The 14931-nt window shown below is 37.5% G+C and overlaps 3 protein-coding genes across 4 annotated transcripts; 1 reads left to right on the forward strand and 2 right to left on the reverse strand.

Moving 5' to 3' along the window:
- Positions 1 to 2: 2 nt before the first annotated feature.
- Positions 3 to 14900, reverse strand: LOC117303615. Its single transcript, XM_033787833.1, has 5 exons — positions 14444 to 14900; positions 4743 to 4838; positions 4317 to 4497; positions 3897 to 4116; positions 3 to 1459 (listed from the first exon to the last, which is right to left on the reverse strand). Exons 1-5 carry the CDS (start codon positions 14888 to 14890, stop codon positions 1330 to 1332), a joined length of 1074 nt encoding a protein of 357 aa, XP_033643724.1. The 5' UTR covers positions 14891 to 14900; the 3' UTR covers positions 3 to 1329.
- LOC117303614 lies at positions 5287 to 8341 on the forward strand. Of its 2 annotated transcripts, XM_033787832.1 has the most exons (3): positions 5287 to 5338; positions 6088 to 7024; positions 7248 to 8341. In XM_033787832.1, exons 2-3 carry the CDS (start codon positions 6191 to 6193, stop codon positions 7575 to 7577), a joined length of 1164 nt encoding a protein of 387 aa, XP_033643723.1. In that variant the 5' UTR covers positions 5287 to 5338; positions 6088 to 6190; the 3' UTR covers positions 7578 to 8341. The 2 variants fall into 2 exon arrangements, with proteins under 2 accessions (XP_033643723.1, XP_033643722.1); XM_033787831.1 differs by lacking the exon at positions 5287 to 5338 and having other exon boundaries at positions 5882 to 7024.
- Positions 9465 to 11964, reverse strand: LOC117303616. Its single transcript, XM_033787834.1, has 2 exons — positions 11450 to 11964; positions 9465 to 11082 (listed from the first exon to the last, which is right to left on the reverse strand). The coding sequence occupies exons 1-2, from the start codon at positions 11925 to 11927 to the stop codon at positions 10889 to 10891; spliced, it is 672 nt and encodes a 223-aa protein (XP_033643725.1). The 5' UTR covers positions 11928 to 11964; the 3' UTR covers positions 9465 to 10888.
- Positions 14901 to 14931: the final 31 nt, after the last annotated feature.

Genomic DNA, 14931 nt, shown 5'->3' on the forward strand with positions numbered 1-14931 from the left:
AATATGCAATTCAAGAAAAATTGTATTTTGGGCACTTGCCCTTCAATAGGAGAATACAATAGAGGATTCTGACTTATTTAATCATTAATTTACTGCTTAATGATTCTCAATCATGTGATCCCTATTGTCTCTCCCATCAAAACTTTTAATGTGTTAGTGCATGATTTTGTTCTCTGTGAACAAAAACTCTCATCAAAGGTTCCAGAAAGGTTGATGACTTTTTGTATATGTTATTTTAGGAACTTCACGCTAACAAAGCCAAGGAGCTCAACTGTGCTTAAAAATCATTTGACTCGGCTGCAAATAAACTTAATGTGCTTAAAAATTGTTCAACTCGGCTGCCAATAAACTCAATGTGCTTAAAAATCGTTTGACTCGGCTGACAATAAACTCAATTGAGCTTTTAGATCGTTCAACTTGGCTGCCAATAAAGTCAATGTGCCTAAAAATCGTTTGACTCGGCTGACAATAAATTCAATCATGCTTAAAGATGGTTCAACTCGGCTGACTTGATAAACCAAGGGGTTAGGCTGGTCGGACATACTTTTATTACATATACATGTTAACATCAAATCTCGTAGTCCAGTTGACAATTTTTTTTCCGTAGCTGGCTCCAGGGATTGAAACAAACTTCCTGTACACATCAGAGACATAACAAACTTTTCAAAACCTTCCTGTTTTTCTATTTCTGTCTAGCTTCTGTCTTATGTTCTAGAATCGCTGTGAAGCGCATTGATCTTGTTTTATGGCACTTTTAATGTTTAAATACTCATAGGGGTTTGGCCTGGTTGCCTTTAGCCAAAACAAAATGGCTATTTATTTCGTCATGATTTGTTTTTCGTTTGTCTAATTATGATTCTCATTGGCCCTATTCCCATAGGTTTTGTAAACGGATTATGACACATTTGAAATTTTATTCAAAGCATGACCCTATTTTTACCTCCTTCATAAGAAGCTCTTAAAATCTCCCATATGGTCCAAACAGTACAAAGAGTTCCTCTACCATTTACAACCAAACTGAATATATTGAATATGATATGGTATTTTCAGTATGAAATCATGAATCTTATTTTGTTCCAGGAACAAAATACCCTGATGTGTTCATATTTACGAACCCCTTGATTTCAGGTGTGAACACACACACAAATTGACTCGGTGCAAATGAATTAAAGTCTTTGGATGATGATGGCAGCAAACTTCTGGACATTAAGTCGGCTATTGTCACCTTTTCACGGTGGAGGGGGGATCCAAACTGATGAATCATGAACACAATTTGCTCATCAGAAATATCCAATCTGATCCTCCCATCATGCGGAAGTGTGACATCCTTCATAGCTTGGTCGAACTCAATGAGAAGGAGAGTTTGGTTGTCTTTGTCTTTGGCGTGAAACACTGGTGAGATGGTTGACAGTCTGGTATAGTGGAAGGGCTATCGTGTCTGTGGGAGCATGCACAGGGTCTGCACTGACAAGGAGAAAGCAATGAGTATGACGCAGATCTTCCATTTTACACCACAATAGACCAAATACATGAAGCTCTGGTGAACAGTCAGGCATGTTGAATGAACACAAAACAAATTTTCAATTAAAACAATTTTGACAATTTCTCCTACAAAGTACCTTGTAGGAGACTTCTGTGTAGGTAATCAACAGTGGAACCATGTATGATATTGAAAGTAGTAACAAGCATTGATGGGCCGTTTACCCCCCGTGCATCCTTACCCCCCGTGCATCCTTGTTTTGGATGTGTGCTATCTGAGCATCTTCTAGTGTTAGGTCATGACTTTTTTCTGCAGATTGTTAAAGAAAATGATACACAGGCCTGCATATTCCCCCTACCCATAGCAATACGCAGACACCAAGCACCACCATACCTTCTATTGAACTGGTTGAAGTTCTGAAGCATGCATCTAAAAACCTTTTGTAAGTGTAGGAAGAACTCAAGCCCTACCCACAATGCATTTTTCCAAAGCACATGCTGAAAACTATAACATGTGTTGTACATGTGCCACTCCAATCTGTAACTTCTAGTTTCATCATTTGTACAGAATCTTAATGTTAACATATGAAACAAAATAAAGAAAAGCAACATTTCTGAGAATTTTCAGTAGAAAAGTGAAGTAATGGAACTAATTTACTCCACAAATTGTGGACATATGTACATGTTGTACCATTGCCTAGGCTGAAAAAGCAGAATGATGTTAAAATACAAGGAATTCAAGAAAAGCACAGAAAAATCTCCCAAAAGAGCAAACAAAAGCAAAAAGCTGATGTCCTCTTGCCACCATTTTCCTTCAGAAAGAAGAAACATGATAACTACAAAATGCTGCCTTACAAACTAGGGTAGCAATGCAAGGGTAGCAATGCATGGTCAGTGGTGTGTAACATGCAGTGAAATGTATCCAGGTAAAATCGAGGAGATAGGTGATCAAGAAGGTTTTTTGTTTGTTTTATACACTTTTTCGACACAAAAGAAATTGTTTGTTGCATTGAGGAACCTGTGATAACCAACAAGGCCATTTTAAATTCACAGACCACTTTTAAAGTCACCTGGAAAAAGAATTTTTTTTCTTTCAAACATAACAGTATATGCTTATGTATAATTTTTTTAGTAATTGTTTGTCACGATTTATATGTTTAAAAAATATATAGAGTTGTTTGGGGGGCTGACTCCGTCTACCCCTTTTGTGACGTCAATCGAGGCAGACTTTGCCTGCAATGCGTATAGTAAACACACGTGCAAAGTACATGTACGTCCAAGTCGTGAGTTGGTACGTTTCAAAAAGTGTTTTTCTGCATTCAGCAGCAATACACCTGGTTGGCATTGCCGGAAAAAACCAAAAAAATCTTTTTTTGAAACGTACAAACTCACGACTTGGTCCGTACATGTACTTTGCAATTGTGTTTACTCTACGCATTACAGGCAAAGTCTGCCTCGATTGACGTCACGAACAGCGCCCTCTCGGGTCGGGGTCTACTCTTAAATTTGTAAATAACATAAGAACTGATTTTTTAAAACCTTAGTTAACTGTTTATTCACATTCCACTCATCAAAACACATATATTGGTGACAAAAGCTTTATTTTGAAAAAATACCACTTCCAGGTGACTTTAAACAATAACCCAAACTTTGATTTTTCAGGGACAATATGTTTGTGTATGTAAGTCACTTTAAATCTGCGATCTTATTTCTGTTCAACTACATACTCGGCAAGATGTTCAACATGTTATGTTAAATGCACAACTCTGAAAATGAAGTTGGTCAGAAAAATGTAAGTTTGCTTTTCTAAAAATACACATTTCAGCATTGTTTCTATGATTTTTAAGAGATAAGGCTTTATTATTTTAGTAAAAACAAGTGAAACTAATTTATTTTGTTTGTTGATAAGGAATGAACCAAATTTTGCCAAACAAGAACTCAGTTTGGGCTCCATTGGGCTTGGCTTAAGTGGTCGGACAAACTGTAATGCGACTAACTGTAATGCGACTAACCATGGTTTTGCCACGTAATCCTAAAAGTTCAAGTTGCTGACTATTTATAAGTATCCCGTTGGATTTTGTTTAGACACATCATTTAAAAAATACATTGGGGTATTAAGAAAAATGTAAAAATAGATATTTGCACCCCAAACAAAGGACATTGAAAACAAATGGGAAAACCTCCAATGAAGGGCTCGATAGCTCGATTGGTAATGCACCGTTAATGCAACCAGGAGGGCACAGGTTCAAATCCCGCTCTAGCAAATTTGTCTTTGTTTGCTTAAAGTGTTGCTCCACATTTTTTTTAAGGATTTTAAATCTTAAATTTGTGACTCATCATTTCCTGGTAGTGAGTGCACTCCAAGAACATGTACACACCTAAAGTAAAATACAAAAGTAAATGTATAATAAACAAACCTGGTGTCTGTATCGGAGCTTGGAATACTTGACATTTGGTAGCTGCTAGAGCTTGAATTCCTCTCTTCCTCCTCGCTGTATGAATCAGGCTCCTCCTGTACTGGAGCTGGTGCAGGTGGTTCACGGCTCTCATTCTCAGTGAAAAGCTTCAACTGCGGTGCTTTGACAAGCTCACACTGAGTTCCTCTTGAATACTCTTTTCGTCGAAGAGTCTGAACACCTGAAAACATTTATGTGCTGTTTAGTTTAGAAAGACTTAACTCTCTTATGCACCAGTGCACGCTTGCGTGTAACTCCCATGTTTATCACTTCATACGGTTGACCAAAATAAATACATTAACTGTCTTGATATTTATGAATGTTAATTTTTATGTACAGTGTGGTTCATGTAAACAAAATGTTCTTTCTTAGAAAACCTACCTTTATGTTGTACAGGAAACAGTTTGGGATTGGTCTGCGTATGCTTTGATCGATGGAAAACTGTCTTTCTTGTGGACGATATAGGAGGAAAGTACACTTCTTGGACAACATTCAGTTGGAGTATGATATTTGGGTGCATTAGCAGCAGACTTGGTGTTTCTTTTTCTGCAGGATCTGTGTCCTAATGAGATACAAAATTTAAAAGTTTGTTAAATGCTGATACAATTATTTTTAATTAAATAAATAAATAAAATGGTACAAGAAACCCCCATGGGCATGGTGGGAGTGTTCTCTAACGCCCCATTACCATGTTTCAATGAAAGATTATTTTTTTCACAAATGGTATTACAGATGAAAAAAACAGTATGCTTACAAAAGTAATAAGACTAACAGGATTACACTACATTTATTATTAGATTTACTCACATCGACTACTTCCATGTCTGGATCAATGCTTTCTACGGCTACCGTCATGTCTTCCGCAAGTCGTTGATCATACTCTTCTTCCACTTGATGAAGTAGCTGTAAAAAGGATAATATTACTATTAAATAGGCTATTTTACGGAGCCCGGGAAGGGACAGTGGAAAGAAAAAAATATGCAGTGGCTAATTCGTTCGCACGGTTTAGTAATCCGTTCGAACGAATTAATAATCCGTTCGCACGGTTTAGTAATCCGTTCGAACGAATTAATAATCCGTTCGCACGGTTTAGTAATCCGTTCGAACGAATTAATAATCCGTTCGCACGGTTTAGTTATCCGTTCGAACGAATTAGCAATCCGTTTGAACGAATTAGTAATCCGTTCGCACGGTTTAATAATCCGTTCGAACGAATTAGTAATCCGTTCGAACGAATTAGCAATTCGTTCGAACGAATTAGTAATGCGTTCGCACGGTTTAACTAAGGCATGAAATGGCGCTGCACGCATGCGTAAGCGATCCCCTCACAACAACACTTTGCTTCAAGATGGCGGAGGGCAGCGACGCAAGTAAACCTGACGTATCTGATGATGACCGTGTTGGTAAGTTTTTCAATCTTGATCAGTATGATTGGATACAGATACATTGTTAATTGAAACTTAATAGGTCTCATATAGACTATATAGAGTTGTCGGTAGTGTGTATAGTTGTTTTGATTCAGGGTAATGTAATTATCACTTTGGTCTGTGTAAAACACCTACGAATTTTAATGTTACTTACTTTTGTACGTATATGCCCTTTAGTATTGACTGGCACTGGCCACAAGATCACACTATCATAATTATTATAACAATTGAATGTGGGTCTAAAAAAGCTTGTGGTTGACTCTTTTGACGGCAAAAGGGTGACATAGTTGACGGGTATGGCGGGAGAGAATGCGCTGTTTTACAAAACAGTGTCATGTCTATGTAACGATTTACAGAACAAATGACTCCATTAGTATTAATAGAGCGAGCGAGAAATTATTCCCAAATACGCGAGTTACTTGTTGTTTGTTGTTTGTTAGATTGTTGGTTTTTTTTTTTTTTTTTTTTTTTTTTTTTTTTTTATGTGTTTTTTCGGGGGGGGGGGGGGGTTCTGCATAATGGAGACTCATTAGATGACCAAACTTACTGAGCCATCTACTTCTCATCCCTACCTTCCCAATGAAGGCTTCTTTTGATTATGCTATTTAGAAAGAGAGTACATACATTTCCCTTTATTTATGTGCCACCATAACGTTGGATTTATGCTCCATTCCTTCTCAAAGAAATAGCACTTTACATCTTTATATTTATTTTGTTTCTATTAGGTCTTTTGAGCAAAGTCTAACGGCATCCCCTAACAGCTTCAATAGTCTACCAGCATCAGAATTCATCAAATAGTCTGTGCCATTCTCAACCACAAGAACGAACATGACCAACCGAAACAAACTGATAGAGATATATTTTCACCTTGGCCTGGAGTATAAGGATATTGTAAATATTCTTATTGCAAAACACAAAATACTTTTAAGTGAAAGAACTTTGAAGAGGACCTTACAGAGACAAGGGCTTTTTCGTCGGAAAAATTATACCAATCTTCAAGAAGTGGTTGCTTTCATAAGACGAGAACTCCAAGGGTCAGGTTCTTGTCATGGATACAGATGGATGTTTGAAAAATGCAAATTGAATGGTCTAAATGTAAGAAAAGAACACGTCAGGGTTATCTTGTCTTTGGTCGATCCTATTGGAACGGAAATGCGGCGTGCAAGAAGACTATCAAGACGGTCCTACTTCTCAAAGGGACCAAATTATATATGGCACATGGACTCCTATGACAAGTTGCGTCCCTTCGGTCTGTGCATTAATGGATGCATTGACGGGTTTGCAAGAAAACTATGCTGGCTCAATGCGTACAGGACCAGCAGTGATCCAAGAGTTATCGGCGGTTACTTCGTTGAAACTGTAAAAAGTCTTCAAGGCTGTCCTAGAATTGTAAGAGCAGACCGTGGGACAGAGAACTGCTATGTACGGGAATTCCAGAGATTCTTACGGCGTAATGGAAGTGATGCCTTTGCAGAAGAAAGGAGTTTCATGTACGGTTCAAGCAACCACAATCAACGGATCGAAAGTTTTTGGGGATTTTTGAGGAAAGAATGCATTGAGTTCTGGCTAGAATTTTTCCATGGAATGAAGAACGAGGGATACTTTGATGGCACCTTTCTTGACGTGAACCTAGTTCTCTTCTGTTTCCTCGGCCTAATCCAGGTACACGTTTTATACTGCTTGTGTTGCTCTTTCTTTTCTTGTTTTCCTTATTTTTATGACAATTTGTCAATTTCAAACGTGAGTAGGTCTCATGATGACAAACTTGGTGTTTTATAGTTGAAAGTTTTCGAGTCAGTAATATTTCATATGTGTGTGCAAATCTATTTTTATTATAATTATCTTTTTAACACTTTTTATAATTTATTATTACTATTTTTTTCAGGATGAACTTGACCGGACAGCTGATGTGTGGAATACGCATATCATTTCCCCATCCAAGAATGAAAATGTACCACACGGCCGACCAAATGTTATGTATTTCGTGCCAGAATTATATAACACTAAAAACTACACACAGGGGATCACTCAAGATGATTTAGACGAATGTGAGGAAGAATGTATCTTCCGAGGATCGATTCCATGCGATGAGGACGTCTTCCGTCTTTGCAGTTTTATCATGGCAAAGAGACACCTTACTTTGTCACATGATGCCTACAGTGGACTTGAATTGTACCTCGTTCTGAGAGAGGTATTGTCAGTATTAAATGAATAACATTTATTACAATCTTCAGATTAGTGAAAATACTAAATGAACATAATTGGATCTAGCAAAACATGGGATAAACCAACCCACCTCTGCCTTCCACGTCCTATGTACGATTATGTTACTATACCAAAACCCTGGCCCAATTTCATGGCTCTGTTTACCGTAAGCAACGAATCGGCGATTATGGAAGCAGTGTTTATCACAGATTAGCACGAAAATGTTTCTTGGGCGCGTGCGTACTTCACGTTTCACAGGCATTCTTTGCTTAAACTAGCGCCGAAATTCAGCATTTTCACTGTAAGCGAAGAATGGAGATCACAAGCACAGAATTCTGCGGTAAGAAAAGCCATGAAATTGGGCCAAGATCTTGGAGTGTTTGACTGTGGTCTTAGAGCTGCAAACCAGCATTCTGCCTTCTCTGTCAAAGCTTTTGACATGAATACTTCAAAATAATACACACACAACTCTTTCAAATTAAAAGTGCATGTGGGCTTGAAGTGCAAGTACAAAATACATTTAGCGCGTTTTTATTAAAGATCTAATTTAGTTACGGTCAATATACTGTTTAAAAAGTAAGTATAAATCATACACTTGTGAATAAAGTCTAAAGTGTATACGTTATCGAAAAGCTGAAGAAGAGATCGTCGTTTCATTTCAAGCCGATTGTCTAAAATTAATAAAGTAGGCCGCCATGTGTTGTTAAGCAAGTGATGAATGCTCAATATTGAGCCACTTCGCCAATAATGTGCAAACTGACAACAGTTTTTAAGACGCCGTTTAAGTATAAGAATGACAAGTAATAAGTTCTTGGCGAATTGATGTGTTCTTTTTTATTGAAACAAACGGCAAGTAAACACTAACAATGGAATACAGAAAACAGATTAACAAAATAGTGTAAACATCTTTTAAAAAGTGCATCGTGGCAAAATGTTCAACAAATTAATTGCCGTGAATGTATGCCATTCAGACAAGATCAGGGCCAAATTATTTCATAGAGCTGCTTAAGCAGGTAATTTTGCTTACAATGTGTGATTAGCAAAAATGAGCAGGCATTAAGAAATGGTGCATGTGACATGGTATTTTGGCTGGTTACCTTATTCTGGTAAGCATAATTTTGTTGTGCTTAGCTTCTTTTCTGCTTAAGCAGCTCTATGAAATTGGGCCCTGTCAGCATGACAACTCAATGGTAAGGCTATAGTTTTATTAGGACAGTTACAAATGTATAATACAAACGTGTTTCTTTATACACCGTTTAAAAGTGGCGCACAGGATGTCTTGCTAAACAATGTTTTTATTTTTATGTTTTATTTATATGTAAACTTAGGATCTGACATTTAAATTTGTATCATTAGTTAGTTTGTCAGACAGAAAATGTGCTCGTTATATAATACCCCCCCCCCCAACCACCACCACCACCATCTGTTTACTTTACCACCACCACGGTAACAAAGTTAGCTTTTCCCCCTTGCAAACTGTTATTATTTTTTTTGTTTTCATTTGTAAAAATGACATTATTGCCTGTGTGTTTGTTGGGGGGGGGGGGTGGTGCTTAAAGGAACACTATGCCTTGGATCGGGATCGGGTGAGTTGGTCAATAAAAAGCGTTTGTAACTGTTTGTTATAAAATGCATAGGCCTATGTTAGAAAGATGTTAGTAAAGTAGAATACAGTGATCCACACAAAATTATGTCTCGAAATTGCGCGGTTTTCCTTTTACTTTGCGAACTAACACGATCGGCCATTTTGTGAATTTGACTCCACAAAATGGCCGACCGTGTTAGTTCACGATGTAAAAGGAAAACCACGCAATTTCGAGGCCTATTTGTGTGGATCACTGTATTCTACTTTTAAAATGTCTTTCTAGCCATAATATGCATTTTATAACAACCGGTTACAAACGCTTTTTATTGACCAACTCGCCCGATCCAAGGCAACGTGTTCCTTTAAGTTCCCGCAATGGGTGCGCCATTTGGTGTGACCATCTTAGTTATAGAGAGTTTGAAATATTGGAATGAAATTCAAGTTTTTGTTGGAAATATCAGAAAATATTTTCAAAGTAATTCTAGCTAGGAAAAAAACAGACTTGAAATAATTATTAACTTAAAAATATGTTCTTTCTATAGGTTCCTTTCACTATAGATACGCCAACAAATCATAAATGTCCCGGGAGAAACACAAAGTGATATACTGTTAAAACTCTTAAAAACTACAAGAAAACTGCAACACTTATATAACACTTAAACTGTATAAAATGCTTTCAAAACGATTTATACTACCCCTACAGCAGCTCAGAAATGTTTGATACTTTCATTTTACTTGTCTAATTTGTGTATGTAGGTTTTGACGATTTTATGTTGTGTGCATTAATAAAGTCGTATAATGTACTTTAACTGCTGAACCACCGTTTGCGTCACTGGCTGGGAAAATACTTTCCAGGCTAGGCCTATGATTTGTTGTTATCAATACTTTTAAAAATATACATCATCAACTGTTTAGAATAAAGAAAGAACAATTAAATGTTTTCACATGCCCGAATTTGTAAGGGGGGGGGGTTGGTCTTTACAATTAGTGTTATGAACACGCAAGCATGACTCGTTCAATTTGTTTAACAACCATTAAATTGTAATGTATCTTTGCATAAATGTCAACCGTTTTTCAGTTGTCTATCGATTTCTTTGTCGAGTATAAAAAACAACACGTAACTGTCTATCTACAATGAAGCATTTTTCTTCTTCTTTGTACACAAATATCAGTTATTTTTATCAAACCTTTTTGTTTTTCATCCATTCCCAGTCATTCTTCATGAAGAACTACCTTTAGATAACAGTAATAAGAGCACTCCCTGCAAATCAGTTATAAGCTTTTATTTTTCTAAATAATAAGGGGCTTAGACTGCTGGATCGGAAACTTAGATTGGTACACAGTGCATATCATGCAACCACAAAAAAAAAGATACATAAGCTTTCAAATAAAATTAGGAAAAATAATTATTTCTCAACTGAGAAAAGTATTTGTGTCTTCCATCCATTTCTGTGACACTAAATTGACCTATGACCTAAACAGCCTATGATTGTTCCAATGGTAATAATGGTCAAACTATGGTAACATAAACTGTTAATGAATTTGCACTGTGCATGAACTATGGACACACTGTGAATTGTGCCGAATTGAACATTATGGTTTAGAGAACTTCTTATATGAACACGATGGAAGACACTGACGCATTTAAAAAAAAAGGAGTAAAATAGAGTTGAGCATAAAACCTAAATGCATATATTATTACAATGGCTACTTTACTTTATCTCATGCTTACTGATTTATACGATATCCATTACCCATACTTTTGAGTCAAGGAGCTCGGTTAATTCTTCTGCCAACTCTAAGTAGGAGCCATAGCTGTTGGGAAACTCAAGCACATAACCGCAGGTGTGTGCAACAGGAGTTCTTGAGAAGTCACTCAGTGGTTCTACAAACCTCACCTTAATAGATGATGCAATCAGGACATCTGCACCTGTTAGAAGAACGATTTTATCATCCATTACTCAAATACAGTGCACAACGTCTACTGAGTGTACAAATTGAAAAACTACATTTGAGAGACGCATATCAATGTTCAAGCAATCTTTTTGCAACATATAATTATCAAAATAATGTTAATGTACAATTAATCTTAAACCCCAGAAAATAACCGAGTAACGCAATAATAGAATGTACATCATGTAATATACCTTCATTTTTTTAAGTGAAACCTACGTGTACAACTGACTTTTCCTTCAGGTTAGACTACACTAACATGGAGTTTAAAATGTCATGTTAATGATTTATTTGAATTTAAAAAAGCAGAGTCAGTGTTTTCGTCTAAATAAAAAATGCAGTACCTGTGCAAAATCTAAGAAACCTTAGAAGACGTTCCTCAGGGCATTGCCTTATGTATTTCTTCAAGAAAGTAGAGATGCTCTGCTCTTTTCGCTCGAGATGTTCCTCAAACTGCAGGATGGATGTCACTTTGTGGGGTGTGGGCTTTAGCTTGTTATACAACTCATCCAGACCCCCTTTTGGTAGTAGTTGTGTCAAACGTTGTTTGAGAGGAACCCGCCAGCAATCTGATATGTATGCAGTATCCTGGATCAGTTCTTTATGAGCCACTTCTGACAAGATTGTTTTGAAGTTGTCCTCACGTACGCAGGGTTTCACCTCATGGGAATCCAGCATATCCAAAAATTCGTCATCCTCACTAACACTCTGAAAATCTGTAAGAGCTTGCTCAATGATCTTTTTCTCGTGGTCCGGAATAAACTGCAAGAATGTCTTTACAAGCTCGTCTTCCTGTGTTTTATGTCCAAAACAATGATTCATGAATGGTTTTGCAAGTTTGATGGGGAAATAACCCACTGTTTTATACCCAATAATCATAAATCATAACATATTTCCACGTTTCTTTCATGTCATGTCGGGTTACTGGAACTGTTATGATACTTCCTGTTGCACATTTCTTGTTGAATGTTTCCCAGTATTCGGCGAGAGCGTCTCTGAAGACCCCCCCATTATCTTCCCCTTTTTCAACAGTTCCATTAGGTAGAATCATCTCGACTTCAATAACGGCATCATTCGATGATACTGTGCCGTTTTTGACAGCATTGTTTAGTTCTACAAAAACCTGACCCCGATGGAGTTTGATTCTTTGAATTTTGTTTCCTGGTGTTGAGGTATTCCTCTCGCTGGAAGAAGGACGAACGTTTTCAAGGTTGTCACTGAGGAAATCTGCATGTTGAGACAAAACATTAAGAAATTTCTTTATTACAAACATCAAAAAGTAAATACTTATTTAGTTTTAATTTTAATGTGAGATTTTATCACAATTTTAAGTCATGGTTTGAACCATTGCAATGCACACAAAATAATGCGGTCCACTGGACTGCAGGTGTCCTTTGGATATGTTATAATTATTAATTAAAGTCTGTTAGCCCTGATGTTGATTCCAGCTTGCCCAAACAAGATTTGGTATCTGGCGAAACTTCAAAACAAAATTTAATTGAAGCTGTGGCAAAACGTCAAAACTTTGTGTCTTGTGTCTCCAATGACTCAGAGTATAAAAGGTAACGGTGTATCACCACGGTTGACAATACATTTTATAAATTGCAACAGCCAAAAGTATACTAGCCTTACTATGAATGTCCTCATACAACAGTGAAACAATTTCACCAGTATTTTGTATAGCAACATGGGTAATACATAATTATGGTAATGCTATGTTCTGAAAGCCACTGGGGAAGACTTGTCACTACCTGGAACGGCCCAGTGCATATGAACAACAAATTTGTGGAGTGCTTGATAACACCTTTACACAATGACTACACACGTGTTTACCTCAACATGGGTGACATTTAGCTATTTTATCATCACGCTAAATTATTTATGCACATAAATATATATTAGCAGAAATGAAAATGACTTTTGTGAAGGAGAAATCTTCAGATCCGACCAAAGTTTTGAGGAGGATTTTGGGTATGTTGTGATATGCTTACTCTCATAACCTTTTTGCCGTCATACACAACACACAAGCCTTTTCAGGCCCATAGTTTTTATAATCGTAACTATCCTGTGGCCGGTGCCAGTCAATGCAAAGTGGCCTACTTGCATTATGTAACATAACATTCTTACCTGCAGCCGATTTCACGAAACACTAGGATTTATCCTATCTCGAATTGGGGCGATTGACTCGTCCTTACTTAGGATTAATCTTAAGGTTTGCATGTTTCAGTGCAAGGCTGGGACTCGTCCTAAGTCCTAAGATTAATCCCAAGTTAGGAAGAGTTTGGTGGAATCGATGGCTGGTCTGATACAGAGACCAGTAAACCAGAGTGATAATGACGTTACCCTGAATTATAACAAATATACACCTATACCGACAACTCTATGTAATCTCTACGGGACCTTTTAAGTGTCCAACCTTGTCTTTTCAATTAGCAATGCATCTGTTGACAAACTTACCAACACGGTCATCATCAGAGTCAGAACTTGTGTCGCGGCCCTCCGCCATCTTGAAGCAAAGTGTTGTTATGAGGGGATCGCTTACGCATGCGTGCAGCGCCATTTCATGCTTTGGCTAAACCGTGCAAACGGATTGCTAATTCGTTCGAACGGATTGCTAATTCGTTTGAACGGATTATTAATCCGTGCGAACGGTTTACTATTTCGTTCGAACGGATTACTAAACCGTGCGAACGGATTACTAAACTGTGCGAACGGATTATTAATTCGTTCGAACGGATTACTAAACCGTGCGAACGGATTATTAATTCGTTCGAACGGATTACTAAACCGTGCGAACGGATTATTAATTCGTTCGAACGGATTACTAAACCGTGCGAACGAATTAGCCCCTGCATATTTTTTTCTTTCCACTGTCCCTTCCCGGGCTTAGTACTATTTAGCAAATTCTGAGTAATATAATGATTAATTAAGTGTACAGTTAACTGATCTGGTACAAGGAGGTAAAAGTTTCCGTATAGCACCACCACTTTTTCATTTGATATGAATATAGTATCAAATTTACCTTCATGAGATATCCCTTTTTGTAGAATTGAGTGAAAAAGTGGTGGCGCCATACAGAACGTTATCATTGAAGTCAATTATTTATTCTCTTATAATTATTATTAATGCTGTTCGAGGACAAAAAATTATGGTCCAAAATCAATTCAAGCAAACCTCAAGCTGAATGAAGTCCATGGCATTGACTTTAAAAAAAATCGAAAACAATTTCAGATAAATTTTTGTATTAATTACTGTTAAATTTACAACCACATGGAAACTTTCCCCCATGACCATGATTATGAATAATTGGACAAACGAAATCGGTGGTTTGTACATACCCTTGCTCTTTCCCTTTTGAGGTATGCTCCCCCAGAGCGCTCGGCTACCGAATCTGCGGTGCGTGTGCTGGGGCCGGGCTCATCCGACTGCGTCTGCACGTCGGCGGACGTCAAAGGAATTCCCGTTGAAGTACTCGGTGTCGGACGTTGATGCATGACCGATACTGTTGGTGCTTTGATGCTTGGGACAGACCCAACTTCAAGTCTGAACCGAAATGGCAAGCACAGACTTCGCTTCATCTTAAGTGTTTCATCAATACAATCATCGGTGAAGTGTGCTGAGCAGACAAAAGATGAACTACCAAGTGTGAAGTCGGAACGTGTATTGTTGAGGAAACGAACCCATGCTCGCTGTGTTGCACTATCTTTGGGAAACAACAACCAAAATACTTCGGGATTTTTCAGTATATTACATGTGCACCCGCCTACAACACACGATTTGGGCATTTTGATAGTATTGGCACTAAACTTTGATACACAAATCGAAG

Source organism: Asterias rubens, chromosome 20, assembly GCF_902459465.1.
Source record: "Asterias rubens chromosome 20, eAstRub1.3, whole genome shotgun sequence".
NCBI lineage: Eukaryota > Metazoa > Echinodermata > Asteroidea > Forcipulatida > Asteriidae > Asterias > Asterias rubens.

What these genes read in the sequence shown, in the direction of transcription:
- LOC117303616 (XM_033787834.1), bottom strand. Translation starts at nt 11,927, where the DNA reads ATGAATCATTGTTTTGGACATAAAACACAGGAAGACGAGCTTGTAAAG. An exon ending in GTTTCTTAGATTTTGCACAG is followed by an intron (nt 11,083 to 11,449) that starts GTACTGCATTTT and finishes TTCTTCTAACAG; the next exon opens with GTGCAGATGTCCTGATTGCA.
- LOC117303615 (XM_033787833.1), bottom strand. Translation starts at nt 14,890, where the DNA reads ATGCCCAAATCGTGTGTTGTAGGCGGGTGCACATGTAATATACTGAAA. An exon ending in GTTTCCTGTACAACATAAAG is followed by an intron (nt 4,117 to 4,316) that starts GTAGGTTTTCTA and finishes AAATGTTTTCAG; the next exon opens with GTGTTCAGACTCTTCGACGA. An exon ending in AGCTCCGATACAGACACCAG is followed by an intron (nt 1,460 to 3,896) that starts GTTTGTTTATTA and finishes TTGTCAGTGCAG; the next exon opens with ACCCTGTGCATGCTCCCACA.
- LOC117303614 (XM_033787832.1), top strand. Translation starts at nt 6,191, where the DNA reads ATGACCAACCGAAACAAACTGATAGAGATATATTTTCACCTTGGCCTG. An exon ending in GTTTCCTCGGCCTAATCCAG is followed by an intron (nt 7,025 to 7,247) that starts GTACACGTTTTA and finishes TATTTTTTTCAG; the next exon opens with GATGAACTTGACCGGACAGC.